Source organism: Anomaloglossus baeobatrachus, chromosome 7 (genome assembly GCF_048569485.1).
Source record: "Anomaloglossus baeobatrachus isolate aAnoBae1 chromosome 7, aAnoBae1.hap1, whole genome shotgun sequence".
Lineage (NCBI taxonomy): Eukaryota > Metazoa > Chordata > Amphibia > Anura > Aromobatidae > Anomaloglossus > Anomaloglossus baeobatrachus.
In genome coordinates, this window is record NC_134359.1 from 199,233,659 (window position 1) to 199,250,859 (window position 17,201).

Sequence of the window (17,201 nt, forward strand, 5' to 3'; positions counted from 1 at the left end):
GTAAACTAGTCAGTGTACAACTTGTATAATAGTGTAAATTTGGTGTGTCCTCTAACTCAACACAAAGCCATTACTGTCTAAACTACTGACAACAAAGTGGTACACCACTAAGTGAAAATGACCAAATTTATTTTCAAGCACTGCCTTAACTGTCTTTGTCATGGATTTCACTGAAGCTTCAGAGGAGCCGCTGGATCCACTTCCATCCTCGATGACAATGTGATGCCCTGGCCTATCAGGTAGTCACAGGGTATTGTGCAATCTGCCCTTCTGCACAGTATCCACATCCTCCTTGGTTACGGATCCCTGTCCTTTGGTGTTGATAAGAACAGAGCCAGTCGAAACCCTAGGAACACTTTGCACCACACCCACCAGACACACCATTGGGGGGCCTGAAGGGAATAGGGCCACCCACTTGGGGGGTTGGAAAAGGGGAAGTGAGAAGTGTCAGTTGAGAACAGGGAAGTGAAGTGTGAGGAGAGGAGAGAGGAGGCCAGGAACTGGGCTCCCTGTAGAGTACTAGGTGGCAGACGTTAGTCTGGGCCTGGTAGGAGCTGGAACCCCGGTTGCAGGGGATCGTGTCAAGAGGCACGGATCTGCCAAGGAGGGCAGCCGGCGGCCTTGAGCCATCTCCGGGCAGGGGCCAGGGCACGACGGGGTCGTGGACCCTAGGCTGGGAAGTAGCTTCAAGCATTCTGGTAATTTACTCGATGGGGGTGAAGTCTTCAAGATTCATCCCTCACCCGCTCCAAAATCGGGGTACTAGCGCACTGATGGGATAGGACTTTCCCAGTAAATAGCCCAGAAAATCCTAAGCGTGAACCCTGAGAGCAAACTAACTCCATTAGCCATACGGGTGAGCGGGACCCGACTAGTTACACACTACAGGGTCCAAATAGTGAAGAAGATGTCACGGAAAAGGTCACAGGCTAACAAGCAACACCGAGGGCACGGATCCAAGCGTGCTCCCTCCTTGCTGCAGCGGTGCTCAGAATTCTGGTTTATAAGCTGTCAGTGTCAGTATTCTGGGACTGAGTTAGTACGCAGAAACCCTTTCCTCTCCCAACAGCACCACTTTGCTACCATCACCGGGCTCCGAGGCAAAACTCCCCTACCCACGGAAGGGTCAAACACCTTGCTGCCATACCACAGCCACCGGGCGCTCCCAACAGCAGCGGTGGTACTCCATCTTACCACGCACCGTGGGTGGTGTCACGAACTCCTAACCCCCCTGTACATATCTCCCCTTTTAATTCGAGTTGCCGCATGCCCCCCGGGTCCGGAGACTCCTCGAGCCACCGCGGATCCAGATCCGAGCATCCTGGCTGCTGGCACGGGGGCGGCACAACAACATCATGGAGCTGGTGGATGTTAGAAACCTTGGTCTCCTCCACCTTCCATTTAAAGAGGCCCCACAGATGGTCAATAAGGTTTAGGTCTGGAGACATGCTTGGTCAGTCCACCACTCTCACCCTCAGTTTCTTTAGCAAGGCAGTGGTCACCTTTGAGTAGTGTTTGGGGTTGTTATCATGTTAGAATACTGCCCTGCTATTTCACAGTTTACGAAGTGAGGGGATCATGCTTTGTTTCAGTATGTCATAATAGTACATGTTGGCATTCATGGTTCCCTCAATGAACTAGAGCAACAATTATTTTTTTCAGATCCCAAGCAATTTTTTGCCGTGAGGTGAACTTTTAGTGACCAGTATGAGTGATAACACCAAATTTAACACACTTGTTCCACATTCACACTTGATACCTTATGACAATAAAGAGTCACATGACACCATGGAGGGAAAATGCCTAATTGGCATCGACGGCTCGACATCGCAGCATCGGCTTGCAATGTCGCAGCGTGCAAAGTACCCCTTAGACATATCCTGCTAGATCTGCACAAGTTATGGAATAAAATTGGTTTTTACCCTTATTTCTTGGCCATGATGCTGGAAACAACTTTTGTTCTATTGCCGGACTTTGCCTCTTTGAACACGGAGCTGTCCCCCAGAGAAAGGACCCAGGTGATGCATTTACCGGGGGAGCTGAGTTCCTCCTTAGCATACTGACCTCCAACCTTCCACAATCCCACCATCACTCTTGGAAAATCTCCAATTCTGCAAACAGTCCTCACCAATCACACATTAAGCGCTAGCCGTCATATATATATATATATATACAGTTGGGTCCAGAAATATTTGGACAGTGACACAATTTTCGCGAGTTGGGCTCTGCATGCCACCACATTGGATTTGAAATGAAACCTCTACAACAGAATTCAAGTGCAGATTGTAACGTTTAATTTGAAGGTTTGAACAAAAATATCTGATAGAAATTGTACACATTTCTTTACAAACACTCCACATTTTAGGAGGTCAAAAGTAATTGGACAAATAAACCAAACCCAAACAAAATATTTTTATTTTCAATATTTTGTTGCGAATCGTTTGGAGGCAATCACTGCCTTAAGTCTGGAACCCATGGACATCACCAAACACTGGGTTTCCTCCTTCTTAATGCTTTGTCAGGCCTTTACAGCCGCAGCCTTCAGGTCTTGCTTGTTTGTGGGTCTTTCCGTCTTAAGTCTGGATTTGAGCAAATGAAATGCATGCTCAATTGGATTAAGATCTGGTGATTGACTTGGCCATTGCAGAATGTTCCACTTTTTTGCACTCATGAACTCCTGGGTAGCTTTGGCTGTATGCTTGGGGTCATTGTCCATCTGTACTATGAAGCGCCGTCCGATTGTCAGAGTTCCGGGATTTCCAGGTTTCTTTTGAAAGAACTTGCCCTTGGTTAACATGGAGTTTTGCTGTTCTGTTGCCCTACTTCCTGTCCCTCTGTTTAAAAGGCCGCCCCTAAGCTTAGTCCAGTGCCTGAGTATACTGCTTGCTGTGTGCTCCTGCCCTGCTGCTCTTGGTTCCTGATTGGGATTTGAATCCTCTGGAAACAACCGAATCTGACTCTGGACTTCACCTGGTCTCATCTAGCTGTGCCCGGACTCCGTCTGCCGTCCTTGGTCAGTACTTCTGCCCGGTTTCTTCCGTTCCATAAACCACTCTGGACTCATACCGTACGGACATTTTTTGGACTATACCTATTGCCCTTTTGTGTCCCGGCTGCTGTGCATTTAGGCCTTCTGGGGTGATTGCCAGACAGTCCCTGTATAGGGGTTCGCTCTTGGTGGTCTCCCTGGGGGAGTCCGGTGCGTGGTCCCGGGAATTCCCCTTTGCTCCGATCCTGGAAGGTATTTCCTGTGTTTTATGTTCTGCTGTGTTTTTGTTCCGTTTATGTACATACCGTGGTTGCATATTATAAACGTCTTTGCACCAAGAACTCGTCTCTGGTTGTCATTGCCCTAACGCAATCGAAATCCTCAATACATACAATAGTATTACACCGATCAACTTTGCGACATTTGGCTGAATCTGGGCTGAAAGTATATCCCGGTACACTTCAGAATTCATCCGGCTACTCTTGTCTGCTGTTATGTCATCAATAAACACAAGTGACACAGTGCCATTGAAAGCCATGCATGCCCATGCCATCACGTTGCCTCCACCATGTTTTACAGAGGATGTGGTGTGCCTTGGATCATGTGCCGTTCCCTTTCTTCTCCAAACTTTTTTCTTCCCATCATTCTGGTACAGGTTGATCTTTGTCTCATCTGTCCATAGAATACTTTTCCAGAACTGAGCTGGCTTCATGAGGTGTTTTTCAGCAAATTTAACTCTGGCCTGTCTATTTTTGGAATTGATGAATGGTTTGCATCTAGATGTGAACCCTTTGTATTTACTTTCATGGAGTCTTCTCTTTACTGTTGACTTAGAGACAGATACACCTACTTCACTGAGAGTGTTCTGGACTTCAGTTGATGTTGTGAACGGGTTCTTCTTCACCAAAGAAAGTATGCGGCGATCATCCACCACTGTTGTCATCCGTGGACGCCCAGGCCTTTATGAGTTCCCAAGCTCACCAGTCAATTCCTTTTTTCTCAGAATGTACCCGACTGTTGATTTTGCTACTCCAAGCATGTCTGCTATCTCTCTGATGGATTTTTTCTTTTTTTTCAGCCTCAGGATGTTCTGCTTCACCTCAATTGAGAGTTCCTTAGACCGCATGTTGTCTGGTCACAGCAACAGCTTCCAAATGCAAAACCACACACCTGTAATCAACCCCAGACCTTTAAACTACTTCATTGATTACAGGTTAACGAGGGAGACGCCTTCAGAGTTAATTGCAGCCCTTAGAGTCCCTTGGCCAATTACTTTTGGTCCCTTGAAAAAGAGGAGGCTATGCATTACAGAGCTATGATTCCTAAACCCTTTCTCCGATTTGGATGTGAAAACTCTCATATTGCAGCTGGGAGTGTGCACTTTCAGTCCATATTATATATATAATTGTATTTCTGAACATGTTTTTGTAAACAGCTAAAATAACAAAACTTTTGTCACTGTCCAAATATTTCTGGACCTAACTGTATATATATATATACCCGCACCGTCTCATTTACAATCACGATATTTTGCACAGACACCTCATGTGACTCAGGGATCGTCATAGACTATTTTTTGAGTGGAAAATTTATCCCCACGCTTTAGGCTGGGGCCACACAGGGCACTAGTGTGATCCTCACATGACACTCGGCTCACGCTGGGAGCACAGCAGGAGCCGAGTGTCATGCGAGTGTCACTGCGACTGAGGTCCGATCATGCGATCGGACCTCAGCTGCAGGGGACGGGCCGGCACTTAGGAGGGGAGGGCCAGCACTGCGGAGGGGAGGGAGGGATTTATCTCCATATCTCCTCTGTAGCCGGATATTGCCATTCTCGCCCTGCACTCGGGTTACACCAGTATACGCGAGTGCAGTGCGATTTTTTTTCTCGCCCCATACATTTGAATGGGTGTGAGAGAAAGAGTCTCGCATAACAATCGCAGCATGCTGCAATTATTTTCTCGGTCCGATTGGGGCCGAGAAAATAATCGCTCATATGCTTGCACATAGGCTAATATTAGTCCGAGTGGAATGCGATGTTTTATCGCATCTCACTCGCTCTGATTTTCATGCCGTGTGGCGTAAGCCTTAGGGGGGCTTTACACGTTGCGACATCGCTTCCGAAATATCATCGGGGTCACGTCGTTAGTGACGCACATCCGGCGCCGGTAGCGACATCGCAACGTGTAAATCCTATGTGCGACAATAAACGATCGCAAAAGCGTCGAAAATCGGTGATCTGTGTAGCGTCGTTCATTTCCATAATGTCGGGTCGAGCACAGGTACAATGTTGTTTGTCGTTCCTGCAGCTCCACACATCGCTGTGTATCAAACCGCAGGAGCGACAAACATCTCCTTACCTGCGTCCCGACGGCAATGCGGAAGTTACAAGGTGGGTGCGATGTTATGTCCCGCTCATCTCCGCCCCTCCGCTTCTATTGGCCGGCCGATTAGTGACATCGCGGTGACGTCGTTGTGACGCCAAACGCACCTCCCCCTTGAAGGAGGGATAGTTCGGCAGTCACAGCGACGTCGCTGAGCAGGTATGTGCGTGTGAAGCTGCCGTAGCGATAATGTTCGCTACGGCAGCAATCACCACATATCGCATGTGCGATGGGGGCGGATACTATCGCGCTCGTCATCGCTAGCCGATGCTAGCGATATCACAACGTGTAAAGCCCGCCTTACAGTTACTCTCCAAAAAAAATCCTTACATTAAAGTCAATGGAGCTAGGAGGTGAGGTCATTAATAGGTGCTGTGATTGATTATTATAGGCAACAAAGGACATTGCTAGTGTAAGAAGCTTCTGTGTTAGGTAATATGATATCGGTGGAGAGACGGATAGAGACAGACAGATAGGGAATGAGAGAGAGAGACAGACAGGGAATGCGAGAGAGAGACAGACAGATAGGGAATGAGAGAGAGACAGACAGATAGGGAATGAGAGAGAGACAGACAGATAGGGAATGAGAGAGAGACAGACAGATAGGGAATGAGAGAGAGAGAGACAGACAGATAGGAAATCAGAGAGAGACAGACAGATAGGGAATGAGAGAGAGACAGAGACAGACAGACAGGGAATGAGAGAGAGAGATAGACAGAGAATGAGAGAGAGACAGAGACAGACAGATAGGGAATGAGAGAGACAGACAGATAGGGAATGAGATAGACAGAGACAGATAGACAGGGAATGAGCGAGAAAGACAGACAGGGAATGCGAGAGAGCGACAGATAGGGAATGAGAGAGAGAGAGACAGAGACAGACAGATAGGGAATGAGAGAGACAGAGACAGACAGATAGGGAATGAGAGAGAGAGACAGATAAGGATGAGAGAGAGAGACAGACAGATAGGGAATGAGAGAGACAGACAGATAGGGAATGAGAGAGAGACAGACAGATAGGGAATGAGAGAGAGACAGACAGGGAATGAGAGACAGAGACAGAGACAGACAGATAGGGAATGAGAGAGACAGAGACAGACAGATAGGGAATGAGAGAGAGAGAGAGACAGACAGATAGGGAATGAGAGAGAGACACAGACAGACAGGGAATGAGAGAGAGAGAGAGACAGCCAGACAGGGAATGCGAGAGTCAGGGAATGAGAGAGACAGGGAATGAGACATACAGATAGGGAATGAGAGAGAGACAGGGAATGAGAGAGAGACAGAGAAAGAGACAAACTGCAGGGAAAGAGACAGACAGACTACATGCACAGTTACATACACTATATATTACCTCATCTTGCAGTTTCTGATCAGTGAAGAGCAGGAGAGAAACCATGGGGACTTGCATGGAGGCTGCAGCAGCTGAACAACAGGACCTGCATGTTCACTGGTCAGGCACATGATTAGTGATCTGACAGATCCTTCACCGCAGCCTCCATAGTACATTTCCTGTCCTGCACCGATCACATAAATCAGTGCAGGAAGAGAGAGGGCAGCTCTCTATGAGCAACTCGGGCCCCCTCATTGCCCTGATGGCGGCCCCGCCCCCTGGGGCCCGGTGAGCTGAGGGATGAAAGGGGAGGGGCCTGGGCTGTCAACTGCGGGCCCCCCCTCCTGCCTCCAGCTCACGGGCTCCATAGCAGTGGCGTGGTCTGGCTCTATTGACAGTACGCCACTGAGCAGACCATATACCCCCATTCCTGACCAGTAACATTTTTGTGTTTTTTGTTGTCCATACCGGTTTAAAGAGCTGAAATTTTTTTTGTCTCATTCGGATAGTTAAACATTTTTCCATTTTTTTTGTAATTTATGGTGCTTAATTTTTATGTTATTTTTTTTCTCTCTTTTATTTCTTTGCCAATATAGGGTGATATTGGTCTGTTTTTCACTTTTTTTTTTTTCATTTTTTTTAAGACAACAAAGGAACACTAAAATACATTTTAAATTTAATTCTCATTTCTGTAGCAATCATTTTTATGAATCAGACTTTTTTATGGGGGGCAGGGTTAGTAACAGCGTCGCCTTGATCTTCTTTTAATTTTTTTTCTGTTTTTTATTTATTTTTCATTAATTTCAAATTTTGTGCCATATAAGTTTATAAAAGACCTATTAAGGGGCATTTCAACAACTTAAATAGTTTTTATATCTGATTTCTCCTGTAATTGGTATATTAGCCCTAGTTCCAATGAAAATTCATCCACCTGGCTGCATAACAGAGATGACTGGGTCTCCTTCGACCTAGCAGCTCCTATTACTTCCATACACCCATACATGGGTCCAGAAGAGCCAAGAGCACTTCCTATTCTGTAAATAGAATGATTTCTAACAGCGTGAGAAACAAAATAATAATCTTGTAGTTATGAAAAAAAAATAGCTAAGAAAAAATGTTAAAAAATTATGTTATAAAGCAAGCTTTCGAGACTACTTCGGTCTCTGCATCTGGCATGGTATAGCAAATATATTCAGAAGATCTTTTAATTCCATAAATGTGCGGAACATTCTGGTATCCTCGATTTAGTTAAAGGAAAAAAAGGTTTGGTGCCGTGTTAGCCTGTTGAAAAAAGCTTCATTACTCTCAGTAGGTGAATCAAAATAATAATCTATACACAGCAGTTGTTCAGCACTGTTTATACCGTGATAGAGAAGGCAGAAACTGTAATAAACCATCTCTGCCTTCTCTATGGGAAGTCTGTGTGTGACAACTAGAAGAAGTTCAACCTTGATGTTTATCGTTTAGGAGCAGTTCATATGTAGTTAATTGACAAACTGATTGAGATTAAATTGAAATAACACATTTAAAGATGAACGTTAGTGGAACCTCTGCCAACTGCCTTTTTTGGAGGAGTAGGTGGTCTTCAGTCTCTGATAGTAGGCAGGCTAATTCGTCTAAATGTGAAGTCAATCTGATGGCCACTTAATCTTAGACTATATAAATCTAAGATTAACAATAGTGTGGGCATGAGGAGGAATGGTTTGTATGAAACTCTTCTATTAGATATAATATATATTTGGATTATAGCTTAATTAGCGCTCTAAATGTATGGTGTGTAATGAAGAAGGGATGTGTTGTGCACTTTCAAAAATACTCAGATCCTTGACAGGAATTGATTTCAATATTATTTCTTTTATTCTTCTTTAGAATATTACAAAATGGATAAAGAAAATGACATATTGAAGAATGAGGAAAATGAACTGTGGGAGAATATTGAAACCAACAGGAATATGCTCAGCCGCTACATAAATCCTGCAAAGTTAACACCTTATTTACGTCAATGTAAGGTAATTGATGAGCAGGATGAGGAAGAAGTTCTCAACTCGATGCTTTTGTTATCAAGGACCACCCGCTCGGGTAAGGCTTATACAAACTTTTGAAAAAATATAGTCAAGCATCTTTCAAACAAAAATCTTTCAAAGAATATGATCGTTACTCATTATGTATTATATAGGTTGGAACTTAAATCATATAAAGCCATCTTTTTGACAAACTGAAGAACTTGTCTAAGAACTGCAATCCTTTCTTTCCCATAATTAGATAGTCTTCTGAGATCAGCACTATTTGGCAGAATGGACTTTTAGCCTCGTTACAGTGGAGCAGTAGTGTACTTGGTAGATAGCTACTCCATTAATTTCCCATGGGGTTGCCCACTGATTAGCAGGTTATCCCTTATCCAGTGAATACACTCTAGTTCAGCTGTGCTCTTATTTTAGATTGGACCCCCACACATGTACACATTATTCTAGGTGAGTCTTCAGTAATGACTTGTATAAAGATAAAGCTATGTTCTTCTCATGACCATCTCTGCCTCTTTTAATGCCTCCCATTATTTTATTAGCCTTGGCAGCAGCTGCCTGACACTGGTCACTAAGGTGGAGCTTCCTGTCCACCAAAACCCCGAAGTTTTTTTCAGTTGAAGTTTTACCCAGTGTTTTACTATTTAGTATATAATTATACATTTTATTTTATCTGCCTAAGGCCTGAAACACACATCCGTTAAACACGTGCGTGTTTGTCCCATTTCCGTATGTACCGGAGATCTGGACAAACATGCACCAAATTTTAATCTATTATTGAGGTCACACGTGCGTGATTCCATAATGTCCGTGTGTCCTTGTCCGTGATCCGTATGTGTTTCCGTTTTGCACGGAAGCATGTCCGTTTTCAGCACGGAACACGCACACACGGACCCTATGAAAGTAAATGGGTATGTGCGCACAATAACGTGACACGGATGCATCTCTGTATGCTCCGTGTACGTTTTGTGCTTTTTTGTAGCAATGTCTGTCATTCTTTCTTTTTCTGTCTATGTCGGTCAATCTCCCTCAGTCCGTCGGTCGGTCTCTCTGTCTGTCTGTCGGTGGGTCTCTCTGTCTTTCTGTCCCTCTCTCACAGTCTCTCAATCAGTCTCCCCCCTCTCTCATACTCACCGTTCCCCGATCACCCGCGCGGCGCTGCACAGCTATTCAATAAACTCCGGCGGCTTTTACTATTTTGAAAAAGCCGGCCGCTCATTATTCAATCTCGTATTCCCTGCTTTCCCCACCCACAGGCGCCTATGATTGGTTGCAGTGAGACACGCCCCCATGCTGAGTGACAGCTGTCTCACTGCAACCAATCACAGCCACCGGTGGGCGGGTCTATACTGTGCAGTAAAATAAATAAATAAATAATTAAAAAAAAACGACGTGCGGTCCCCCCCCATTTTGATACCAGCCAGGGTAAAGTCACACGGCTGAAGGCTGGTATTCTCAGGATGGGGAGCTCCACGTTATGGGGAGTCCCCCAGCCTAACAATATCAGCCAGCAGCCGCCCGGAATTGCCGCATACAATAGATGCGACAGTTCTGGAACTCTACCCGGCTCTTCCCGATTTGCCCTGGTGCGTTGGCAATCGGGGTAATAAGGAGTTAATGGCAGCCCATAACTGCCAATAAGTCCTAGATTAATCATTGCAGGTGTCTCCCCGAGATACCTTCCATGATTAATCTGTAAGTTAAAGTAAATAAACACACACAACGAAAAATTCTTTATTTGAAATAATAAACACTAAAAAAAACCCTCGTTCACCACTTTATTATGCCCCAAATACCCATCCATGTCCGGCGTAATCCACGGAGGCCCCGCGTCGCTTCCAGCTCTGCTACATGAAGGTGACAGGAGCTGCAGAAGAACACCGCCGCTCCTGGCAGCACCATGCAGCAACTTATGTAAGTATCGCGATCAGCGATGACGTCACTCAGGTAACTCGCGGCCACCGCTGGATCCTCTAACTGTGACAGGAAGTCGCCCGAGTGACAGCGATGAAGTCACAGGTGAGTTGCGGTCACGGGGGGAGGATCCAGCTAGCCACGGGTAACCTGAATGATGGCAGCGCTAATCGCACTGCTCAATTCAGTCACTCAGGGCATTAGCGGTCACCGGTGAGTCCTGCACAGGTGACCGCTAATCAGGATGCGACACAGACAGAGCCGAGGGATGACAATGAAGTTGTGTGAAGTTCACCTGAGTTCATTCTCAGTGCGCGTCGCTGTCTGCTGTCTGCGTGTACGTAGCAAATACATTTTACATCACACACGGACATTTCATACGGACAACACACACACACGCCAGTTAAGTTTCACACGCACACACTGACATTCCACACGTACACACGGACATTCCACACGCACACACGGCTAGCATACGCAGTTCACACAGATGCCACACGGACCATAAAAACAGACACAATAACGGACGTAACACACGTGCGTGTTTTTTCACGGATGTGTGTTTCAGGCCTAAGTGCATGATCTCACATATATTTACTTCAAACTTTAATTGGCATTTCAGGTCGCAAGCCTCCATGTTCACCTTATCCCTCATTAAAATTAAAACAACTTTCAGCCTACAGACCTATATGTGACTTTTTATGTCCCAAGCATAGTCACCATACCTGTTTTTCTGCTGCTACCAAGTCATTCCCTCTTTGCTGTTAAAAGTCTAAATTACTACCTTGCTGTTCTTTGCTACTGGAAAGAGACTTGTCGTCCGAAACGCATAATTCTGCCGCCATGCACTTGTTCCCGGCATGTTTTTAATAAATTAAAAAAGCTTTGACTTTACCTTGGATGTTTCTGAACATTGAGCCAGACTCCACTTCTCTGGATAGAGACAGTATCTTTGTTTTTATTAGTGCTCCTTTATCCCAACCAAATGGAAAGGCATGGAACATGTGATTCAGATTTCCACTGGCCTCACCAAGCCTTTGTGGAGGCCCTTTTTGGAAAATAATAATGTTTTCCCACGTTATAGTTAGTGCCTGTGGCTTCAGAACATATGGCATCAGGTATCTTTATTATACACAGGAAATGTATAGTCACATTTAGGTTTGGGTGTAGAGCATCTCTGTAAGTTAGTCTCTTGTTGCTTTAAGTTATCTTTATATCCTAATAGCCTATTATCACCTGTAAATATTAAAACTCAACAGGGTAATTAATAAGTATATTATGTAGAAAATGGCCCATTGCTGACCCCTGTGATAGCCCACAGTTAGATGGGACCCAATCAAAGTGTTTCATTAATGACCTCCCTCTTTTTTCTTTCACTGTGACAGTTGGTAACCCATTTATACTGTACATATTTTCACTAGGTTTAGAGTTGAGCGAGTACCTAAGTATGTATATCTGCTATACTCATAACAAGTACTGTCTGATACTCCCATATCATTCCAAATGAAAGTGTGTGCAATGCAAGTCAATGGGGAAAAACTCACAAAGTAACGAGTAACCCGAATGCCAAACAAATTAGTGTGAGTAGCAAATAGTGCGGCATTCGGGTTACTCATTACTTTGCGAGTTTTGTCCATTGACTTGCAATGCACACACTATTCAAAATGAATACGCGTGTATTAGACAGTACTCGTTATGAGTATAGTGAGTGCGAATAGTTAGGTAATCGCTCAACTCTACAAAGTTTCATTTTATGTACCAATCTTTGAAAAGTCTCAAAATTAATAATTCACAACCATATCAGATAGGTTTAACCATTTACAAACCATGACATGATATGTATGGCATTGGTCATCTCCCTGCCTTTGATGTCGGCTCACATGCTGATCCCCCATCTTTCCCTGTAGATCATGACTGAATCATTCAGCCTTCATCTGCTTCTAACAGCCGCGGGTGGAGCGATGCTCTGCTGCTGCTGTTAACCTGTTAAAGCGGAATATATTGTGTGGTGGAAGAGGGGCATCTCTTCTGAGCACTAATCAACATGCCCGCGACACGATTGCGGTACACTAATGAGTTTTCATGACAGACAGGGGTCAGCTGATGATCCCTGTGTCTGTCATTACAGTACTCCTATGAAAATCAGCCTGTGGCTTGCGTTCATAGCAGACTGTGATTTCTTGGCCGTGGCATTACTGGGTATAGAAGAAGTGATCAGATTATTGCAGTTTCAAGTCCCCTATGGGCATTATTAAATGCAATGAAAAGTAGAAAAAAAAGTTTTAAAAATATAAAACTTCAAGGTTTCTAAAAACCCTTTTACCATATTAAAAATTATGAAATTAAAAATACACATATTTGGTACAGCTGCATTCATAAAAGTCTGAACATAAAATAAATTAATCCAATTGTAAGCAGCGTAACGAGAAAAAAAAATCAAAATAACAGAATTGCAATTTTTTCAGCCGCTGCAACAACAGCAAGTACAGAAAAAAATGTAACAACAGGAGATCAAAACATTGTATAAACCCCAAAAAATATCAATAAGAACATCAGCTTGGGGCGCAAAAAGCAATCACTCACACAGGCCCAGATCCCCAAAAAAATAAATTTTACAGCTCCTCTCTGAAAGTCGTGAAACGAGCAAGATTGTTTATTTCAACATTTTTATTTCCCACTCACCATCACAACATATAATAAAATCAATGGTGTCATTGAAAAGTACAACTCATTTTTCAAAAGTGAAAAATCGCCCGGTCCTTTTAAGGGAATAACTTGTGCGGCAGACTTTATCCTTATAGAATACTTGTTAATTAAGAGTAAAGGTGTCTATTTTACTCATTTTCTATGAAACATCATTATTCTAGATTGTACAAGATAATAGCAATTCATATAAGAATGTATCATAAAGCAAATAAACAAAATAGGCCACATACATAAAGAAATGGAGACCGTTCCATGGCTTGTGCACAGTGCCTAGATTGGAGTCCCCCATAACATACCATACATCTTACAACAATTCTTACATTTAGTGCATCCTCTCGATATCCTTTATTGAGGCTGATTTGTACAGCATTCACATTGTAATCTTCACTCTATCCCAATTATAAAGAACAAATGTCGTTTTTCATAATTTATTTCTTAATAATTATCACGAATAGTATGTTATTCCTGCTGTTGATTATATTAGGCAGGAAAAAACAAGGGTGATATGTCTAAGAAATATTTACTGTCTTTGAGGCAGATTGGTAACCTTATGTCACGTATCTATTTCAAGGGCGGCTCCTGGATATTCTTCATACTAAAGGGCAGCGAGGGTATATTGTCTTCTTGGAAAGTCTTGAATTTTACTATCCTGAACTCTATAAGTTAGTTACAGGAAAAGAGCCCACAAGAAGATTCTCCACAATAGTAGGTAAGTGAGATATAACTCTAATAAAAATCTAGAAATCATTACTCCTAAAGAGGCATTACACATTGGATAACTGTTGGTTGGACCTCCGGGTTCGGCCGAATCACCCAACAATCTCATGTTTATGTGTGCAGTTTGATCATCTCTTGATGGCAGAACATGGAAAAAAGAGCTGGGTATGTTGGACTGAGTTTGGTAAAAGCTTACTTTCATATTCCAATTAAAATAAACTTAGATGATAGTCCGAACTTTACAATAATGGAACTTGGACAATGACATCCATCAGAAGAAAGAGGGCCCATCTTATTGATCTCTGTAGGTCATGTAGCATACGGCTCTTCATATATGTGTAAGTTTTACAAGATAGAAAAAGAAAGATCAATCTCTATAACAGTTTATCTGCTGAATACATACGTTCGACATATAAACAGACAGCGTCTAATGCGTGTCTAGAAGCTGAAATAGCCTTTTTTGTTCTTGACACAGAATCCAACGTTTCAACTTCATGAAGGTTTTTATCAAAAATAGCAAGGACTTTTCTGAGGTCGGAGGTTGCATTCTCTGTATGGCACAATAATCTCTTGTTCCATCATCTACACCCCCTCGGATGCTGCCATTTTATTTGTCTATAACCAAGTGGGATTCCTTGGTTTGTTCCGTACATGTGAGAGTATGGCTAACCACTTTATCTACATTTGCTGCAAAAACATAACTCAAAATCTGCTGCAAAATATACAATTACCACAATGGGAATTTATTTTTGCAACACTCGATGAGCCACAAGTTGGACACTGTTGCTGTAAAGCATTACTTGCTGGCATAATATCTACTCACATGTAGTATTAGAAAGTACAGATAGTACGTAAAATGATGCTCATTATCTTTACTGACAAAAAAATCAGTGCTGGATTAAGGAACAAGGGTAGTAATAGTATTTGCCAGCACCAAGTTTGCCTGGCGCCACCAAGTATAGGATGGAACGAAAACTATAACCAAAGTTTATGATGATATTAGTGGGGATGGAATTATGTGCCAACTCTATTGCGGAATTTTTTGGCGATTGAAAGGAATATGTGATTTGAATATTGCATATTATTTGAACATTAAATGATGGTATTAAAGGAACTATACATTATCATGGCACTATATGGCTTGGTTATATGGCTATAGCTGAGGGGTCTACTTTCTTCATTGCACAATTTAGTACTTTCTATCATTTCTTGACTTATATGAAGTATGTCCATACATATTATAATAAAGTCAGCCAAACCAGCCAACCCTCTAAGGTGTATATGGCCTCCAAACTTCCCTGGCAGATGATATTGAGGGAGTTAAGGGTGGGTTAGATTGAATTTAAAAATCAGAATGTTTGGTTCTCCGAGAGATAGGCCGCTGAAAGTAACAGTGACACAAGTAAAATCAGTAAGGGACTTATAGTACAAAGATGATGAGTTTTTACCTGACTTAAAGGGTACCTGTCAGGTCTAATATGCACCCAGAACCACGAGCAGTTCTGGGTACATATTGCTAATCGCTGCCTAACCGTCCCTGTATCTAGTAGCATACATAAAGAGATCTTTAGAAAAAGAATTTCTAAAGATCCTTTATGATATGATAATGAGCGCAGGGACTAGTGACAAGGGTGTTATTTCCTCCGACTAGTCCGCCCTCTTAGCATGTTAGCACACCCACATGGGAATGCTAGCATGCTATTCAATGCCCATTGTCCAGCATCATCAGCAGTGACGGGCGTACCTGTGTCTATGGTCTCCACCTCAGACACTTGGCTTAGGGTCAGCGTGCATGATCAGAATGCCCAACACTTACGGTCATACGCACTAGACCTCTCTGAAGCCGGGACGCATACACTCGGCTTCATAGTGCGCGTGACATAGTGTGTGTTACCAGAAGTGCTGGGCATTCTGATCATGCGCACTGACCCTAAGCCTGGCATCTAAGCCATGACAATGAACACAGGTCCACTGATCACACCGTTACGACTAGTCCCTGACCTCGTTAACATATGATAAAAGATTTTTAGAAATACTTTTTCTAAAGATCCCTTTATCTATGCTAGTGTATACAGGGATGGATAGGCAGGGATTAGCAATATGCATCCAGAACTGCTCGTGGTTCTGGGTGCATATTGGATCTGACAGGTTCACTTTAGCACAAAGCCGATGTTTGTGGAATATGAATCTCGATATCAATGCCCCTACTGCTCTTTTTTTAGTGGAAGAAGGCCATGAAGCCCTCACACAGTTCCTTATGAACGAAGTCATAAAATTGCAGCAACAGTTAAAGACAAAGGAAGTGCAGAAATGTGAACTTGTGGCTAACTCAAGACTTCTCGAAGATGAGAGAAAACAGTTAAAGCTGGTGAACCTGGAACTGATGACATTTCAGGAACGTTACAACAAAATGAAGGAGGAGAGAAACAACTGCAATGATGAGCTTATCAAAGTAAAGGATGAAAATTATAATTTAGCAATGAGATATGCTCAACTTAGTGAGGAAAAGAATATGGCTGTCATGAGAAGTCGTGATTTACAGCTTGAGGTAAGTGGAAATTACTGTATCTAAAAGTTTGTCCGAGTTTCTTCCAAGAACAGCGCCTCACCTGCCCATATATTGCACTTGGTATTCAGTTACTTAAAAGGAACCTGTTGTGTAAGAAAACTCTATTACCTGCAGATACGCGGTTAATCTGCAGGCTAACAGTGTTCAAACACCACGTGGCTGCCTCACTGAGAGCCCCACTGCTGGGAGGAAATGAACTTTGCTCCGTGCAGCAGCCTCAGACTTTTAACCATAGGGTTGGTGCAGGTGCCGGTTTCAGTCACCTCCCAACAGAGCAGTTACTAAATCCCCACTAGCGCCACCCCTGTAACTGAAAGCCCAAGGCTGCTGTAAGGAGCAAAGTTAATTTCCTCCCAGCAGTGGGGCTCCCAGTGCAACGTACACACGACTGTTGAACACTATTAACCTACAGATTAACCCCGTAACTGCAGGTTAATGGAGTTTTTTCCTACATGACCGTTTCCCATTAAATGGGACTAAAGGGTGCTTTACACTCTGCGACATCGCTAGTGATTGCTAGCGATGTCGAGCGCGATAGCACCCGCCCCCGTCGTTGATGCGATATGTGG

The 17,201-nt window shown here is 43.4% G+C and overlaps 1 protein-coding gene across 2 annotated transcripts in view; it reads left to right on the forward strand.

Moving 5' to 3' along the window:
• Positions 1-17,201, forward strand: part of CARD11 (caspase recruitment domain family member 11) — a 277,951-nt gene that overhangs the window by 71,645 nt on the left and 189,105 nt on the right. For both annotated transcript variants that reach the window (XM_075317863.1, XM_075317864.1), the window contains exons 2-4: positions 8,575-8,784; positions 13,918-14,055; positions 16,286-16,611. In XM_075317863.1, coding sequence (XP_075173978.1) covers positions 8,586-8,784; positions 13,918-14,055; positions 16,286-16,611 — 663 coding nt within the window. In that variant the 5' untranslated portion in view covers positions 8,575-8,585. The remainder of the gene's footprint in view (positions 1-8,574; positions 8,785-13,917; positions 14,056-16,285; positions 16,612-17,201) is intronic.